General features: G+C 42.4%; 1 protein-coding gene across 2 annotated transcripts in view; it reads right to left on the bottom strand.

Moving 5' to 3' along the window:
• prrc2b (proline-rich coiled-coil 2B) overlaps positions 1-19,873 on the bottom strand; it is a 42,006-nt gene that overhangs the window by 1,832 nt on the left and 20,301 nt on the right. The window contains exons 10-30 of one of the 2 annotated variants that reach the window (XM_061926958.1): positions 17,703-17,790; positions 17,324-17,480; positions 15,257-15,590; positions 15,001-15,185; positions 14,727-14,931; positions 12,009-12,189; positions 9,919-11,919; positions 9,676-9,833; positions 9,483-9,598; positions 9,268-9,409; positions 9,102-9,193; positions 8,736-9,023; positions 8,542-8,628; positions 7,272-7,464; positions 4,149-4,246; positions 3,953-4,074; positions 3,640-3,880; positions 3,388-3,555; positions 3,237-3,310; positions 3,087-3,168; positions 2,769-2,978 (exon numbers count right to left, since the gene is read on the bottom strand). In XM_061926958.1, coding sequence (XP_061782942.1) covers positions 2,769-2,978; positions 3,087-3,168; positions 3,237-3,310; positions 3,388-3,555; positions 3,640-3,880; positions 3,953-4,074; positions 4,149-4,246; positions 7,272-7,464; positions 8,542-8,628; positions 8,736-9,023; positions 9,102-9,193; positions 9,268-9,409; positions 9,483-9,598; positions 9,676-9,833; positions 9,919-11,919; positions 12,009-12,189; positions 14,727-14,931; positions 15,001-15,185; positions 15,257-15,590; positions 17,324-17,480; positions 17,703-17,790 — 5,222 coding nt within the window. The remainder of the gene's footprint in view (positions 1-2,768; positions 2,979-3,086; positions 3,169-3,236; positions 3,311-3,387; positions 3,556-3,639; positions 3,881-3,952; positions 4,075-4,148; positions 4,247-7,271; positions 7,465-8,541; positions 8,629-8,735; positions 9,024-9,101; positions 9,194-9,267; positions 9,410-9,482; positions 9,599-9,675; positions 9,834-9,918; positions 11,920-12,008; positions 12,190-14,726; positions 14,932-15,000; positions 15,186-15,256; positions 15,591-17,323; positions 17,481-17,702; positions 17,791-19,873) is intronic. The other variant, XM_061926959.1, reaches the window with a different exon arrangement.

Genomic DNA, 19,873 nt, shown 5'->3' with positions numbered 1-19,873 from the left:
GCAATAATTATTATTTTGACAGTGAAGAGTAAACACTATGAGATGATTAAAAAAATCAGATTTTAGTATAATTGTAGTATAATTGAAGTATTTTTCGGGCTTCATATATGACTGTGTGTGTATACCGTTACACAAGACAATAATGCCAATTTAATTGAAGATAATGACCTAGTAAGTTATTATTTACTTATTTACACTTGAATAACACAAATGTTAAAACATTACTTTTTACTATTTAACAACTTTAAAAAGTTTTTTTCTCAAGCTGCTGCATTGCATACAATAAAAACCCCTGCATTTCAAAACATGATTTTTTTTTTTACACTAAATGACAGTAAATAAAGTTGTATCATGGTGGTAGTTGGACAGTGGAACTGACTAGTTCCAGTTATTGTTCTATTTGTTTCCAAACCCAAACATGTGGATTGGATACCTCAAACTTTACATGTACAAGTGAAACAAAAAATATATATATATTGTGCAAAAGTTTGTTTATTCCAACAATTACCGTATTTTTCGGACTATAAGTCGCAGTTTTTTTCATAGTTTGGCCGGGGGTGTGACTTATACTCAGGAGCGACTTGTGTGAAATTATTAACACATTACCGTAAAATATCAAATAATATTATTAAGCTCATTCACGTAAGAGACTAGACGTATAAGATTTCATGGGATTTAGCGATTAGGAGTGACAGATTGTTTGGTAAACGTATAACATGTTCTATATGTTATAGTTAATTGAATGACTCTTACCATAATATGTTACGTTAACATACCAGGCACGTTCTCAGTTGGTTATTTATGCCTCATATAACGTACACTTATTCAGCCTGTTGTTCACTATTCTTTATTTATTTTAAATTGCCTTTCAAATGTCTATTCTTGGTGTTGGGTTTTATCAAATACATTTCCCCAAAAAATGCAACTTATACTCCAGTGCGACTTATACTCCGAATAATACGGCAGATCTACAAGGTTAAACTAAAAATGACATACAACTCAAGATATAATTTTGATGATTATGGTTCACAGCTTATGAAGACCTAAAATAGAAACTCAGAAAATGTGGGGTTTTCTAAAACTGTATAAAATTATAACAAATACAGGCTTGACATATCTCAGTTTGCATGTAAAAATGTTATATCACATTTGAAGTTAAATTGTTGACATGAATTAACTTTTGCACAATATTCTTAAGTTTTTGAGTTTCATCTGTATTTAGATATACCGTATTTTCCGCACTATAAGGCGCACCTAAAAACCACAAATTTTCTCAAAAGCTAACAGTGCGCCTTATAACCCGGTGCGCTTTATTACGATTAATTTTCATAAAGTTTCGATCTCGCAACTTCGGTAAACAGCCGCCATCTTTTTTCCCGGTAGAACAGGAAGCGCTTCTTCTTCTACGCAAGCAACCGCCAAGGAAAGCACCCGCCCCCATAGAACAGGAAGCGCTTCACCCGCCCCCATAGAACAGGAAGCGCTTCACCCGCCCCCGGAAGAAGAAGAAAAAACGCGCGGATATCACCGTACGTTTCATTTCCTGTTTACATCTGTAAAGACCACAAAATGGCTCCTACTAAGCGATCCGGTTCATAAAAAGACGCAATCTCTCCATCCGCACACGGATTACTACCGTATTTCACAGCAACTGAACCGCACTGTGGAACGGGAGCACGTACGGTGAATATTCGCACCACAGGGAATGAAGTCATCCTTCACTGTGGTTCTAGCTTGCCATGCTAACTTCCACTCATGGTGATATTCAAAAGGAAGACCTTGCCAAAAGAGACCTTTCCAGCCGGCGTCATCATAAAAGCTAACTCGAAGGGATGGATGGATGAAGAAAAGATGAGCGAGTGGTTAAGGGAAGTTTACGCGAAGAGGCCGGGTGGCTTTTTTCACACAGCTCCGAAGGCGAACACACCTTCACTAAGACGGGCAGACAGCCTCGGACGACATACGCCAACATTTGCCAGTGGATCGTAAATGCTTGGGCAGATATTTCGGTCACAACTGTGGTCCGAGCTTTCCGGAAGGCAGGATTCACAGAACAACAGCGACACTGACTCCCGATGACTTCTACGAGACGGAACCGGCCATTTTGGATACCACGCTTGCGCAACTTTTCAATTCGGACACCGAAGACGAAGAATTCGAAGGATTTACGAATGAAGAATAACTTCAGAAGGTGAGCGCTATGTTTATTTTGTGTGTTGTGACATTAACGTTCGAGCAACATTATGTTACTATTGCTCTACACCATTTTGAATTTTACTATGTTTGTGATTGCACATTTGCGTACATTTTGGGACAGAGTTGTTAGAACGCTGGTTTTCAATATATTATTAAAGTTTGACTGAACTATCTGACTGTTTTTTTGACATTCACTTTAGCGCAGCGTTTTTTTGACATTCACTTTAGCGCAGCGTAGGCGCGGCTTATAGTCCGGGGCGGCTTATTGGTGGACAAAATTATGAAATATGTAATTCATAGAAGGTGCGGCTAATAATCCGGTGCGCCTTATAGTGCGGAAAATACGGTACTTAAGTTTTAGGATGAACACCGTGTTACCATGGAAACGCCTTCATTTTATACCTATTATTTCCCCAAAATGCAAACAATCTCCAACATCAGTGTTCCCACGCACATAATCCCAGCTATTACTTTAAACAGCCTTCAGACCATAAACATCACATTCACACAAGCAATCAAAACATATTGAGAAAAAGAAATGAAATTACCTAGGTTTACATGGGGTGGCTCACCTTCATGCCATCCTCGGGCCCTTTGACAAGGGCCTCGGGGGCCGAGGGAGGGGTACGGTGGTGGGGGAGGTCGCGACCGGGATTGGAGTAAGGGGGGGAGCGGATGATGACAGGCTTGTTGACCTGCATGACTGGTCTCTGGATGGGGCTGGGGAAGGGGCCGGTGGGGGGTCGCATGTGCATCACCATGTTGCCCTGAGCGGCTTGGACCTGATGGTTGTGGGTGGTCGGGTTGTAGGGCAGAAACATAAATAGTTCAGTTAAAAATATGTAATAATTCTAGGGAAAGGGCGTTTACTGACTAAAGCAAAAGGGTACCTGTTGTGTATAATGAGGGGGCAAAGGTCCAACCGGGCCCCCGTGACCAGATGGCTTGCCACTGGGGCTAGCAGATCCAGGCCTGATGAACAGAGGCAATTAAGTCCTGCATCAAACATTTATTGATGAAGATAGGTAACTTGCACTGACCTGTAGGAGCCTCCAGACATCGAATGACTGAGCTTTTCCGAGAACTGGAAAGCCTTCATTTCCATCTGTGAGCTCTAATGAACAAAAGGAAAACAGCAAGTCAAACAAACTTAATCCAGCCGTGCCATGCAGTCACTCAGGGGTGACTTACCTCCCGGCTACCGGGCATGACTTGCGGCTGCGAGCCGGGCGGCATCATTCGGCGTGTCGCTCCTACTGACAGATTCTGGCCTTGCTGCAGCTGGATGGACTGAGGGAGGATGAGATGCTGCTGAGCCGAGCCGTAGCGCAGCTGAGAGCCAGGTAAAGGCATGGTCACCTGATGAGAGGAACCACACGGGCGTTGAGATAATCAGCCTGAGGTTAATCGTTACACCGGAAAACTCTCAGCAGGTGCGCTGACCTGGATGAGTTGAGAATCCATCAACTGGGAGGAACCCATGCTGGGCCCCTGGTTCAACTGGTTGTCATACACCAGCTGCTGGCTGCCGTTCATCGGCTGATAGTGCGAGCCCGACGTGGGCTTGACTATGTCTGAGGGCTGCAGGCCGGGAAAAGGGGAGTATGGCCCCTTCAGAGGACCTCCGCCCGACAGCACCATGGGGCTGGGCTGAGAAAGGTTGGGGTGCATGTAAACCTGCGACCTGAAGGGCGATAATAAGTCAGACAACAAAGCCACTCACACAACACAAACTACATGAAGTACTGCTCTGTACCTGAACGGGGGGATAGAATTGAACATGTCTTGGGACTGGGACACTGGCAGACCTCCTCTTAGACCCAACTGAGCCTGAGCCTGAAGAGACGTGTGCAAAGAAATGGGAATCTGCTGCGCTGCCTGAAAAGGGTTTACAAATGAAACATACAATTCTGACAAAATACACACAATGCTGTGGCTGTGTGTGGACATACTTGTTGGTAGCTCTGCTGCTGAGTCATTGTAGGTGGAACCAGACGGGGCTGGCTGGGAAAGACATGACCATCCAGATATAATGGGGGGATATGACTTCCTGTAGAAAAACACATTAGTCAGTATTAAACAGAGTTGGGAAAAATTATCGACTCTTCCATGCATCACAATTGGAACGTGGACAATTCTAAATCGTTGGAAAAAAAGTGCCAGTATCGATTATTATTTTATGTAAATAATGTAATTGAGTTGGCTCTGAAATGCAGAACTAATGCGGCCAAACAAGAACGGAGGAGAGGACAACCGATAAAGTGTGCATTTTATAAGATAAAATAGGGAATTTTGTCGAAGCTACGACAAATTATTCATGTTTACATTGTTTCTTATGGGGAAATCTGTTTCACTTGACGAACGTTTCGTCATATATTATATATATATTCATATACCGTATTTTCCGCACCATTAGCCGCACCTAAAAACCACAAATTTACTCAAAAGCTGACAGTGCGGCTTTTAACCCGGTGCGCTTTATATATGGATAAATATTAAGATTCATTTTCATAAAGTTTCGGTCTCGCAACTTCGGTAAACAGCCGCCATCTTTTTTCCCGGTAGAACAGGAAGCGCTTCTTCTTCTACGCAAGCAACCGCCAAGGTAAGCACCCGCCCCCATAGAACAGGAAGCGCTTCTACTTCTACTGTAAGCAACCACCCGCCCCCGGAAGAAGAAGAAGCGCGCGGATTTTCGTTTCATTTCCTTTGTGTGTTTACATCTGTAAAGACCAGACCACAAAATGGCTCCTACTAAGCGACACGCGTATAACGCAGAATTTAAACTTAAGGCAATAAGTCATGCCGAAGAACACGGAAATAGAGCAGCAGCAAGAGAATATAACATAAATGAATCAATGGTGCGTAGGTGGAGGAAGCAAGAAGATGAACTGCGCCAGGTAAAGAAGACAAAACAGAGTTTCCGAGGGAACAAAGCAAGATGGCAACTGTTGGAGGACAAACTCGAACAGTGGGTTGTTGAGCAGAGAGCAGCAAGCAGAAGTGTCAGCACCATCACTATTCGAATGAAGGCAACAACGCTAGCAAGCGAACTTCACCTGGATGATTTTAAAGGTGGTGCTTCTTGGTGTTTCCGGTTCATGAAAAGACGCTTATAGACCACGGTGTCGTCACGGACTATACAAAGGCGGACTCGCACAATTTTTCAGGATTTATAGAGATCCCAAATACAGATCAGCAGGTACCAGAAGGTAAGAAAAGTTGTGTTTGCATAATATTGCGAAACAAAGTGCCAGATAATATGTCTTACCTTATACACACACTTTTCAATTCGGACACCGAAGACGAAGAATTCGAAGGATTTACGAATGAAGAATAACTTCAGAAAGTGAGCGCTATGTTTATTTTGTGTGTTGTGACATTAACGTTCGAGCAACATTATGTTGCTATTGCTCTGCACTATTTTGAATTTTACTATGTTTGTGATTGCACATTTGCGTACATTTTGGGACAGAGTTGTTAGAACGCTGGTTTTTAATATATTATTAAAGTTTGACTGACCTATCTGACTGTTTTTTTGACATTCCCTTTAGCGCAGCGTAGGCGCGGCTTATAGTCCGGCGCGGCTTATAGGTGGACAAAGTTTTGAAATATGCCATTCATTGAAGGTGCGGCTAATAACCCGGGGCGGCTTATAGTGCGGAAAATACGGTATACACACACACACACACACACACACATATGTAAACATATATACAAACATTCATATGCACAAACATATATACACATGTACACACACACACACACACATATATACATATATATATATATATATACACACACACACACACACACATCCATCCTCTACCGCTTGTCCCTTTTTACACACACACACACACACGCACATATATATATATATGTATATATATATATATATATATATATATATATATATATATATATGTGTATATATAAAAGTAGTGGTCATAAGTTTACATACACTTGTAAAGAACATAAAGTCATGGCTGTCTTGAGTTTCTAATAATTTCTACAACTCTTATTTTTTAGTGATATAGAGAGATTGGAGCACATACTTGTTGGTCACAAAAAACATTCATGAAGTTTGCTTCTTTTATGAATTTATTATGGGTCTACTGAAAATGTGAACAAATCTGCTGGGTCAAAAGTATACATACAGCAATGTTAATATTTGGTTACTTGGCAAGTTTCACAGCAATAAGGCGCTTTTGGTAGCCATCCACAAGCTTCTGGTTGAATTTTTGACCACTCCTCTTGACAAAATTGGTGCAGTTCAGCTAAATTTGTTGGTTTTCTGACATGGACTCGTTTCTTCAGCATTGTCCACACATTTAAGTCAGGACTTTGGGAAGGCCATTCTAAAACCTTAATTCTAGCCTGATTTAGCCATTCCATTCCCACTTTTGACGTGTGTTTGGGGTCATTGTCCTGTTGGAACACCCAACTGCGCCCAAGACCCAACCTCCGGGCTGATGATTTTAGGTTGTCCTGAAGAATTTGGAGGTAACCCTCCTTTTTTATGGTCCCATTTACTCTCTGTAAAGCACCAGTTCCATTGGCAGCAAAACAGGCCCAGGGCATACTACCACCACCACCACGCTTGACGGTGGGAATGGTGTTCCTGGGATTAAAGGACTCACCTTTTGTCCTCCAAACATATTGCTGGGTATTGTGGCCAAACAGTTAAATTTTTGTTTCATCTGACATCACATGGACAACGATAAGACCTTCTGGAGGAAAGTTCAGATAAAACAAAAATTGAGCTGTTTGGCATGAGTGATCAACACTTCCGGTCAATCACAGTCTGATTTTTCAATGGTTATTATGGTTTACATTTATTTCAAACATGCTCTACAGATGGACGAAAATGTTACTCTATTTTATCAAATTTGGATTTATTTTTTGAGGAGCAAAATGTGATGGAAAGGTTGAAATTTATTTGTATTTTTTTTTTTTAAGTTGCATGGTCTATTTTCAGGCGCATATGCGATTAAATTTGTCGCACCCTCAGACATATTTAGAATTGTTGAAAAATACGATAATATGGAACCTTTATACCACACAGTTAGTTGTACCTTGCATGGACATGGAAGGTGCTACGGACGCCACAGGCATCGGAGGCATGGAAACCCCTCCAAAAGAGCTGTAGCTGACGCCGCTGGATGAGCCAATGCTGCATGGGGGCGGAACTCCTGAGACACCGGTCCCTGGAGAGCCCTGCTCAGGAAGGGACTGAGAGTTCTCCCACGCTTTACGTGCCGATTCCATCTGAAAAGACACAATAGTTGAAATATTTGCGTAAAAACCCCCCCAAAAAAACACAATTTGGCCAGTGCATGGTATTTCCTCCACTCTAATGAGGTTGTAATAAAGGGGAACTGCACTTTTTCGAAATTTAGTCTATCATTCACCATCCCTACATAAGACAAGCACACACACACACACACAATTTTTTTTTCCCCCAATCGATTTTAACTCATAAATAAATGTTAGCAAAAGTCAGATAACAATAGAGGTAATGGGAGTCACCATGTCATTGTGTCTATTACACTCTCACGCTCTAAAAAACCTCCATCGTTTTATATACATGCTGTAAGTATATATGTATTGTAGCAGCAGGCACATTCATAATGTAATATTTCCTTTTTTTTAAAATAAAGCAGCATATTAATTTTACTGAAGTATCACAATGTTCCCTTTTCCCTTCAAGAACAACAACTAATCATAGCAGACTTTATGAGAGAGAATTATCATTACTTTGGGACAAATGATGATCCAGGGCTTTATATTTATGAGCCTAAATATACGGAAGATGAGCTACAAGTTTTAGAATCTGAGTGATAAGCAGATCCAACTAGTAGCACTATTGCTAAGTGCTAAGTGCTAAACAAAATAAAAATAAAACCTAAACAAGCGTCTTTTTTTCTTTCTTGCAATCTCCGGGTCCAAGTTGAATGCCAAAGTTCACCAACTTCTCCGGTTTTTGGACACAACCTTGTACTATATAAGTAAGAAGCATGACTTATAAATGCACATAAACTTTTACCAAACTCAGAGGCGATGCAGCAGCTCACAAGCTCAATATGTCAAAAGCTGTATAAGCTAGTTAGCTTTTTGTGATTACAACGCCGCTAAAAGTAGTCCCTCAGCGTAAGCGCTAATTACAATATTGCTAACACTTGGTTAATATTCAGGTCACAAGACGTAAATGAGTATTGTTGGCTGTTTCTGGTGTTTTTTTGGAAGTTTTTATGGACGCAATAGAATACTCCTTGTTCTTGTCCTATATAGGGATTTTGAATTCCTCCAAAAATGCAGTTCTCCTTGAAGTATCATTTGTGATACCTTAAGAGTGAGGTCAGCGCTTGGAAATGACATAGGGTTGAGGTTGATGCCGGGTTGCAGATGATTTGAACGGAGCATGGGAATAGTCTGCAAGAGGAGAAAACAAATTACTCATGAGCTGAAAATTGTAATACTCATAAAAATAATGGTCCATGACTGATTCCAAAGATAAGATCATCACAGGTATCACTCACATTGGTGGTGAGGTGATCTTGCAGCTTGTTGACAGGATTGGACACAGGCACTGGGGTGGAACCTGACGGCAGGCTAAAATCAGAGTCTTTGGCGCTGACACCAAACTCTATTGGGGGCACGGGGAGCACAGTATCCACGTGGAGGTCTACCCCGTTGACTGGGGTGATGGGGCCAACTTCCAGGCGATCCACGACCTCGGAGCCCTTGCGGTGCTTTAGGGAGCGCTCATTTCCAATGGGCCCTGGTTTGTGCTGCTCTTTAGTCTGTTCGGGGCCAGCATCAGAGTCCTTGGACAATAAGAGAAGAGGCTTAACATTAGTGAATAACAATGAGAAATATTTTCATTAACAAGTGTCTTATGGTACCTCAGAGTTTGGTTCACTGCCGGTATAAGACACCTGTTTAGTCCACGAGTCTCCCCCTGAAGACTGCACTGAAAGAGCTGGGAAATAATAATCTAATTGAACATTTATTTGTTTGTAATTGTTATTCAAAAGCTGCTTCCACAACTGCACTCTGCCTCTCAATTACCTGAGCTGTTTGTCTCCCAGATTTCCGTTCCCAAGTTATTAGACGAAAGAGATTCCTCTGGTTGATCGATTCCAATGCCTCCCTGCTTCTTGGCAAAACGAGGCGGTATCTTAGATGCAACTGGCCTGCTCTTTACAGGCACCTGTAATGCAGATATTACACAATAAAAAGCTTGCCTTTGTCATTTGTTTGGGGAACAGATGGTTCTAACTGACAGAAACTCCTTGATCCTTCCTCCTCCTGTCATCTTCCTGTGGATGTCTTTGCTTTTTGGACAATGCTTCCTGATAACTGTCTGGATTAGAAACGGGGCCACCAGCGTCGTCTTCTACTAAAATACAGAGAAATATTGATATCCAAAACTAAACTTGCATAGAGAGGGAGAAAGCAAAGTGATTCAGCACTTACTTGGGTAGGCGCTGAGCTCATACTGGGACAGAGACTCCGCAATGTCTGGTTTGAGAGCTACTGGCTTCAGCTCTTTGTCAAATTTCTTTCTGGAGGACTCACTCAGCTCCTCCGACTGCTCAATACTGTACATAGGGCCTGACTCATCTTGGCTCCTGCTGGGTGGATTGGGGGAGAGAAGCAATATAAATGTTTAATTGATGCAAACTTCTGCTTCTGTGCGTTTTCTGGTCCAAAGCTCACCTCTTACAAGACATGCCTCCATTCTGCCAGGTGTCACTCCTGTTTAAAGGAGCAGATTGGGAATTATCAGGAGCACGAATCATCTTACTCGTCTCCAGCAATGAAGGCTCGCCTTTCCTGTTCTGTCGTTCTATCAGCGGTCGCTGGCTGGAAAAGCTTCGCTTGGAAAGCTCCCTTTTCTCAATAGAGCCCGCTTCGCCGTGACACGGGTCTGAGGGAACGTCGCCGTGTCCCTGCGTGGGCGTGCCTCCGCGTCCTGCCTGCTTTTCCTTCCAGTCGCTGAAATCGCTGTTGTCTGATCCCGTCTCCCAGTCCTCCGTCGGTGCATGTTGGCCGGTGCGTACTCCGGAGTACGGGCCACTGGGCCAGGTGTCTTCTCCGCTCCCTTTGGGACGAGCAGGCCAAGGGTTGGTGAATTCGCCATTGACGTACTCGTCGCTTGTGCACTGGTTCGAACCAGGTTCCCGTTCTTGTTGCAGACGACGGAAGCGTGGAGGCTTGTCTTGACGCGGTGGACGTCGTCTCCTCAAAGCTTGTCTGTCGGGGTTGTCGCAGTCAAAGTAATATTCGCCTTCACGTTCCTCTGAACAGTTTTCTATGAAGGGGCCAGTAAATTTGGGGGCGTACTTGAGTGTGTCACGGTCAATATGGGGTTTACGAGGAAAAGTACTGTCAGGCCCAGGACCATAACCATTTTCTTGCATGGAGCCACCGCTGCTTCCAAACTGAGGACCACGACCCCTCCATGAGGAGATCTCTCTGGTGCTTCCGTAGCCCCTGCTGTAATTCCCAGTGTTCAGTCTGGGAGGCAGCGTGCGACCTCCGAAGTTCCTGCTCGTCTTGGCCTTTTCTCTGGAATCAGCGGCGGCCTGCTCATCTGTGTACACCTTGTTGGATCTCCAAGAATCCCGATCCACTTTGCGAGCCTCCGCGGCTTCGAGGTAACCTTCTCCATTTTCAGAGCCCTTCTGTCGCCGTCTCTTGGGCAGCTCCTCGTATTCGGAGGCTTCGCTTAAGGTCTCGCTGACATTGCGCCTTCGTGGCTGGCCTCTCTGGAACTCCTCCACCTTCAGCTCCCTTGGTTGAGCTCTGCCTCTGCCTGTCCGCTGAGCAACAGCACTGTTGTTATAAGCTCCTCGAACATTATCGCCGACTCGGACAGCGCGGCCTCCTCCTCGAGAATTAAAGTCCCTAAAACCCCGGCCCCGGCCTCTTCCTGATCCTCTGACAGCACCGAAGGCCTGCTCTTCATCGATGAAGATCCAGTTGTTGCGCCTTGGTGTTTGTGGCTCTAGATTTTCCTGAACATCTCTTGGTGGATGGATTTTGCTAGTGTCCCAAACGCTCTCCTTGGGGGAATCCTCACTTTGTTGGGTGCCGAGAGGCCGGTCCACTTTAGTGATGGCCGGGGACTGACGTTGAATCTCTTCTGAGTGTTTCTCCACAACAGGTGAGCCTGAGCGCCTGTTGCTCGCAGGCTGGCTATCTTTCTTTAAGTCATACACGTTGGTAAGAACCTCCTTCTCCAGACGGTAGGGGACAGGCTTGTCTTCGGGCTCATGTTTCGGCTTCTCACTCTCCTTGTCTTCCACTTTGAGAGCCTTGAGAACAGGTTTCTTAATCGGTCCAGTTCTGCGTGTCAAAGTGCGCACGGTGGTCTCTGATTGATGGCTGACACCGGCACTAGAACAGGAATTGGATTCAGACCACTGGCTTTGAGCATTGTTGCCTATGTCTCGTTTCCAGTTGTCTTTAGAGCCATCTGAGTTCTCATCAGGACTATATTTAAGATGCTGGTCTCTTAATTCTTGTTTGGAGTATTCGGTATCTGTATGAAGCTGGCTGTGGGTCTGAGCACTCAGTAGCCCCTGGTCGTGGTGTTCTCTGTCTGAGGATTGGCTCCGGAAGGCATGATGGTGGTGAAGATCTTCTTGAAGGTGGGATACACCCTCATCAGATCTCTCCTCATAAGTGTCCTGTTGCGAGGGGGCCATATCACTTCTTTGGAGACAACAAAAGTATACCGTAATTACAACAAAAAAGCCTTAATAATCTGAATGCATGAGTTATTTGCAATTAGAGGAAAAGACCTGTCATCAAGCTGGGTATCATGGTGCCTCTGGTAAGGTGGGGTGAAACTGCGCATGGGGTAACCATCCTGGCTCCAGACAGGATAAGGTTCAGTGGAAGGGGTTCTTCTCTCTTGGTGTAGGCCCTCATCAGAACTGGGACTGTTTAGGTGGTCTTGGTGCATCATAGGTTTCATCATTCCTGTTGTTTGGATTCCAGAGGAGTTTTTGTTAGGAAGTTATTTTCAGATATGTGAGCGCTGATACTAGGGCTAGGCGATATGGCAAAAAAATTAATTTTTCCATATCATCCGATCTCGATTAATATCAATTTTTTTTAATTAAAGGGTGATTGTCCTGTGCTGGATTATAGCGTGTATCGTTGCACCCCAACTATTTACTGTATTTTCTGCATTATAAGGCGCACCTTCAATGAATGGCATATTTCAAAACTTTGTTCATATATAAAGTGCACCGTATTATAAGGCGCACCTATGCATCCATTAGATGGAGCTGCGCTAAAGGGAATGTCAACAAAACAGTCAGATAGGTCAGTCAAACTTTATTAATTGATTACAAACCAGCGTTCTGACAACTCTGTTCACTCCCAAAATGAATAAACAGCTGTTTTATTATTTTCCCCGAGGCAAAGTCAGTGACGTGGTGTTTTGTTTATCTTTTAACAACAGCAAGGTATAACAGTAGTGCAACATTATATCACATAGTGGAGGGGAACTTTTCCCTGATTCAATAAACACGTAAAAAACAGTGATACTGTTACGGTAAATCAAACGTTAGTGCAATCACAATATAGTAACACTCGAAATTGTGCAGCGCAATAACAATATATCAATAACTCAACGTTGCTCAAACGTTAATGTCACACAACACAACACACAAAATAAACATGTAAAGCTCACTTTATGAAGTTATTCCTCATCCACGAATCCCTCGAATTCTTCTTCTTCAGTGTCCGAATTAAACAGTTTTGGCGGATACGGCATCAAACCCGTCTCGTCAACGTTGTCATTAATCGAGTCAGTGTCGGTGCTGCTCTATTCCCATGTTCTACTGCGTGACTGATCGTCTTAAGTTTAAACTCTGCGTCGTAAGCGTGTCTCTTAATAGGAGCCATTTTGGGGTCTTTACATAAACAAACAAATGGAAATCAAAATGGCACGCCTCGCGCAGTCATATATCCCAGCACGCACCGCGCGCTTCTTCTTCTTCTACGGGGGCGGCTGCTTAGAAGAAGTTCTTCTTCTACGGGGGAAAATTAAGTTGGCGGCTGCTTACCGTAGTTGCGAGACCTAAACTTTATGAAAATGAAGTTTAGGTTTGTTATGGCTCAATATTGGTCCATATATAAGGTGCACCGGATTATAAGGCGCACTGTCAGCTTTTGACAAAATTGGAGGTTTTTAGGTGCGCCTTATAGTGCGGAAAATACGGTACTACTGCAGAATCTTAACAGAAATTTCCGCCACGTTTGTCTGAGGTAATATATGCTAACATTTTGTTCAGATCGATGATGAGGTGCAACAGTACAGGTATCCCACGCTACGGACAGTACCTCAGTTTTAAGGCCACGGTCCTGGAACTTTTTTGATAAATTTTGGGGGGTGAAGACAAGTTTTTATTTCCTATCAAAGTTATTTAGTTTTTTTGCACATCATCACAAACATTCTGCAGTAAACAAAGTATCATTGGTTTACTAAATACTATAAGACTTTTCTTTCAAGTTAACATTTACTAAACAACACTTTCAAATGGTAAATTATTTATTGTGTTCTTTGATTACTTATATACATTAGTGCTTGTCAGCAGTGGTTTGGCAATCGCCAAGCGGGTCACCCAGATTGTGAATTTTTTTTAAAAACTAAAATTCTGTAGTTTATGTTTAATAAAAGTACATTCAAGTGCAGTTTGAATTTAAAGTACGATAAAATAAAGTTTACCAACTAATAAAACACATTTAATGATTATTTCAGAAACAAAATGTTTAACCAAACTCCAATATGATTTGAACACAGTGTCTGCAGAGTTTTTTAGTGCATGCTATATCAGAGGAGTTGAATCTTTGCAGACATAAACAAAAATCTGATTTAAAAAAATGTACATATAGAAATGCCTTTCTCTGATTAAATTAGTGGGTGTGTTTATTCTCCCAGTCGAGACTAATACAGTTGTACAGTCCCAAAGAGGTTCTGTGCCTGCTTGTCTGCAAGTCCGCATTCACGGCAGGATTACTGGTCAGCTGCAGCAGATAGTGAAACTAAAGTGTGTCACGGAAGTTGCTGCTCCGTCTAAACGTTGTGTTTCAACTTTTATGCTAGTGTTAGTCATAGTTTATTTTATTCTTCTGGGCTGCACTTTCAGCTGTGTAAGGGGGAAGAGGCACAACACTAGTTGAACATTATGTCGTGACAACAGATGTTCGCGATGGTGGAACGGGAGGTCGCACGCACGCACGCACGCACGCACGCACGCACGCACGCACGCACGCACGCACGCACGCACACACGCACACACACACACACACACACACGGTCAATAAAGGCGGATTATTCCGTCAAGGATTTTACCAAGCATTGTTGCTTCCCCACTGTTTACTACTGCGGTAACTTTTCAGACATTTCCGCCATGTTTGATCGAGGTGAAATTGCTAACAGCTGACCACGGTGATCGAACTCAAATTAATCACGATCATCTAATCGCCCAGCCCGAGGTTATACTTACCCGAAGAGTGGACAGCACTCGAATAGTAATCAACGGGTGATCTTCCTTGGTTCACACGGGGGTCCATGAAAGGTGGCATCATCATCCAGCGGGGGTCAAACCCAAGTACATGCGGTGGATAGTAGCCTCGCTGTGTGAGGCTTGAGCCGGAGGGCGCTGGGTGACCAGACTGCTGCCACTGCTGCTGCATCTTGTAGACCTGTTCCTGCATAGTGGACAACAGTTTTTGGTACTTTTGATACAAGTCCAGGCATCCTTGCACTCACTAACTCACCTGCTGCTGGTGCTGCGGCGGTTTCTGAAAGCGGGGTGGAACAGGTTTCGATGGACGTCCGGTGTAATCTCCAGCGGGGGATGAGGGCTCCTGACCGTCATCCTCGCTGCTGCGATAGGCAGGAAAGCTGGGCTCCTCACGGTAACTAGGACTGGGGGAATCGTCAGATGAGCACTCGGGCACATCTGGAAGACATTACATCCAATCATAATTCAATTATTCATATTTAAAAAAATGTTTATCTTTCGCTCACTACCTTTGGCACTGTACTGGCAGTTATGTACTTTGACATGTTCCCTATTGGGGGACAAGGGAGATTCTTTGCCATGTACATCTTTGTTGCTTTCCTCTGCTCTTGAGATCTGCCTTTCAGACTTCCCAAATTTCTCATCCAACTTTTTGAGTTTCTCTGCGCAGGCCGCCAGCCTTTCCTCACGGGCACGCCTCTCTTCCTCCTCCCGACGCCTGCGGGCTCTTTCAACAGCCTCGGACAGCTCAGGCGACGCATACTTTGCCCTCGCCAGAGGCTGAGACTGGCGCTGGTGATCCTCCTGGTCAGTTGGCGGCTCACTGTGGCTTTTCTGCTGGGACTGAAAAGGTGGAACAGATGTGTTAGCAGGATTTCAGCACATCTAATGTAATTTAATGCTTTTTAATGCCACTTAAAAAAATGTAATGCCGTTGTGCGCACACTGTTGCAGCAAAGAACTCTTAGATGTAATTTTCAACGGCTAAATCGCTCCCTTTAACATCCAAAACGGGCATCACCTTTACAGCAAGGCTGTTTGGCCAAGAGGATAGCACCCATTGCTATCACCCAAGTAATGTGGGTTCGAGTCCCAGAATGAACAAAACTAAATATTTTTTAGGCAATTTTACATCTTAGTTTGATTCTAACTACCACCACATACATTCATCTTTTCTATATTCATAGTACGTTTCAATACACTTTCCAATCTTTTAGATTCAAATCATTTCATCGTTAATACGTTTCTACTATTCATTCGACTAGCATTTCAGTTGAGCTTTCGCTCTTCAATTTTTAAACCATTCCTACCGTTTATTCAAACTTTAAAAAAAAATAAAAAATTCTAAATTAATTAATCAGTCATGCAGTTTGTCAATTCAGCTTCAGCAATGATTGGGGCATTCCGGTAGGAATTGCATAATCTCTAGTTTTGATTGATATTGTAATCACGATTAATTACAGGACTATTCGTTAATATTTATTGCAACACAAAAAATCTACTTTAAATAGTTTAAAAAGCAGATATAAATAATTTACAAATTAAACAACAAGTAAAATGATACTAGTAATAATACATTAAATGAAAAATAGAAATATAAAAAATGTTTCATGTTTGTTTATTCTTTCCTTATGGTAGTTTAGTAAATTCGTAATTACTGTTTAAAAATTATAGATAAAAATAATTTCAAAGAACATATATTTTTTTTAATTTACAAGACATATTTACTTATATCTCTTAATTATATCAATTGTATTTATCAATTATAATTATTTCAATTGTATGTATCATTTGAATAAAGTAAGAAAAAAAAGAACTGCGATCGGCCAGCTTGTTCCGCTATCATTTCCGAGGTTCACACCAGTCACCTTCGCAAACGTCTTCTCCTACAATTCCGAAGCAATGTGTACTTTAAAAGTGACCGTTTTCGTTTCAAAATGATTAGTTCCAGCTCAGACATTAAAGTGAGTGTAGCTACCGCTACAACACACAGGAAAACTTCCATCATTTTTCTACTGCTTGTCCCTCTCAGGGTCGTGGGGGGGCGGGGGTGTTGGAGCCTATCGTGTGGAAGATAATTACAAGTGGGTTCCGCCTGCACGTACCGAATCAAAGTTTGTGGATGACTGACAAGAGGTTTAGTCTGTTTGTGCAATTCTACTGTCGTATAAACATGCTTAGGTGCTGAGAGCGATGCAGAGACCTCTTCTATCCAATTTGAAAGCCAGAAATGAAGACATAGCGATTAATCGATGACAGCCAAGTTATTGAGTTAATTTTCAATTATCGTTCAATTTATGAGTCCAGGCCTACAATTGTATTAACTTTTTAATGCCTCTGGACATCGAATTTAATCAATTTTAATGCTATTTAGGCTTTATTTTCCCCCAAAATTAATTAAATGACATTTAATGCTTTTTAATGACTTGCCAAAACCCTAATTAATGAGTGTCATTTGGATAATCTATTCATATTCCTTTCATAATATGAATAGTTCTCAAGAGATGCATGACTTATTGCAGGCAATAAAGGCCTACAAAAGTGAAGAACATAAAAGGTGCATGGCGTGTAGTTACTTGAGTGTCTGCAGAGAGATATCTGCTGTTGGTCTTCCTCGGAGGCTCCTGGTGGTGATTAGAATAGCTCTCTTCAGGGCCATCGTGTGTGTACGGTACCTCACCCGAACTGAGGTAAGACTGGCAGTCACGCCGATTCTCCCTGTCCCACTCAGCCCTGGAAATTTAAAGACAGAACCTTATGAGAATAATATTTTACACATTATGCTATATTATTCTTGTGTCAATACTCTTGTGCATGCTTCCCTTATCTAAAGTGGATAATGTTGTCAAACAATACAACTAAGCCTCACTCTGTTGGGATTATTTCTTGCGAGATTTGATAGTTGCTAAAGATGGATGCAGGAGAGTGGACAAAATGTGAAATATGACTTCATACCACATCTTGTTTTTATCACTGGCTGAATGCTCTTCCTCGTCATCACTGAACTTGAGCTTCTCGCTGTAGTCAACTTCTTCGTGGAGTCCTGCAAAAAAAAACATCACCACAACTTGTCAATAAGTGGAGCGGTATAGTTTCAGAAAAGTGAAATCAAACTGAGTAAACATGACACATGGTCGTAGATGACTGTAGCATATTCTACCCGATATCGTCCAATTTAATTCAAAGGGGTTCTTTTGTGATTTTTGTTCTACATTTAAAACACTTTGTTTTGGGCTACATAAGTAATGGATGTGCTTTGGTCCAAATTTTGCATAGATTATGTTTTACAGAGCATTTTCAAACCGCTTTCTGACCGTCTCTTTAGAATGCGCCATTTTGTGGGTGGTCTTACTTACATGCCGACGCACTCCTCCAGGTCAAGCCCCCTTCAATTGCATCCATCCCGTCAGCCATGGTGTAGTTTTTATGTACTTTTTTTTTTTTTAAGTCTACTGACAGTTACAAGTTTAGGGCTGCAACTACAAACCCCGTTTCCATATGAGTTGGGAAATTGTGTTAGATGTAAATATAAACGGAATACAATGATTTGCGAATCATTTTCAACCCATATTCAGTTGAATATGCTACAAAGACAAAATATTTGATGTTCAAACTGATAAACTTTTTTTTTTTGTTGCAAATAATCATTAACTTTAGAATTTGATGCCAGCAACACGTGACAATGAAGTTGGGAAAGGTGGCAATGTTGGAATGTTCATCAAACACTTATTTGGAACATCCCACTGGTGAACAGGCAAATTGGGAACAGGTGGGTGCCATGATTGGGTATAAAAGTAGATTCCATGAAATGCTCAGTCATTCACAAACAAGGATGGGGCGAGGGTCACCACTTTGTCAACAAATGCGTGAGCAAATTGTTGAACAGTTTAAGAAAAAACTTTTTCAACCAGGTAATGCAAGGAATTTAGGGATTTCACCATCTACGGTCCGTAATATCATCAAAGGGTTCAGAGAATCTGGAGAAATCACTGCACGTAAGCAGCTAAGCCCGTGACCTTCAAATCCCTCAGGCTGTACTGCATCAACAAGCGGCATCAGTGTGTAAAAGATATCACCACATGGGTTCAGGAACACTTCAGAAACCCACTGTCAGTAACTACAGTTGGTCGCTACATCTGTAAGTGTAAGTTAAAACTCTCCTATGCAAGGCGAAAACCGTTTATCAACAACACCCAGAAACGCCATTGGCTTCGCTGGGCCTGAGCTCATCTAAGATGGACTGATACAAAGTGGAAAAGTGTTCTGTGGTCTGACGAGTCCACATTTCAAATTGTTTTTGGAAACTGTGGACGTCGTGTCCTCCGGACCAAAGAGGAAAATAACCATCCGGATTGTTATAGGCGCAAAGTTGAAAAGCCAGCATCTCTAATGGTATGGGGGTGTATTTGTGCCCAAGACATGGGTAACTTACACATCTGTGAAGGCGCCATTAATGCTGAAAGGTACATACAGGTTTTGGAGCAACATATGTTGCCATCCAAGCAACGTTACCATGGACGCCCCTGCTTATTTCAGCAAGACAATGCCAAGCCATGTGCTACATCAACGTGGCTTCATAGTAAAAGAGTGCAGGTACTAGACTGGCCTGCCTGTAGTCCAGACCTGTCTCCCATTGAAAATGTGTGGCGCATTATGAAGCCCAAAATAGCACAACGGAGACCCCCGGACTGTTGAACAACTTAAGCTGTACATCAAGCAAGAATGGGAAAGAATTCCACCTGAGAAGCTTAAAAAATTTGTCTCCTCAGTTCCCAAACATTTACTGAGTGTTGTTAAAAGGAAAGGCCATGTAATACAGTGGTGAACATGCCCTTTCCCAACTACTTTGGCACGTGTTGCAGACATGAAATTCTAAGTTAATTATTATTTGCAAAAAAAAAAGTTTATGTGTTTGAACATCAAATATCTTGTCTTTGTAGTGCATTCAATTGAATATGGGTTGAAAAGGATTTGCAAATCATAGTATTCCGTTCATATTTACATCTAACACAATTTCCCAACTCATATGGAAACGGGGTTTGTACGTTTATTTTGATCGTCAATTTGTCAACAATTATCTTATTGATTAGTCGACAAATCAGATAATAAAGCTTACACATACCGGT

Source organism: Nerophis lumbriciformis, linkage group LG32, assembly GCF_033978685.3.
Source record: "Nerophis lumbriciformis linkage group LG32, RoL_Nlum_v2.1, whole genome shotgun sequence".
NCBI lineage: Eukaryota > Metazoa > Chordata > Actinopteri > Syngnathiformes > Syngnathidae > Nerophis > Nerophis lumbriciformis.
The sequence above is the reverse complement of the archived record's forward strand: the minus strand, read 5'-3'. Positions and strand labels throughout refer to the sequence as shown.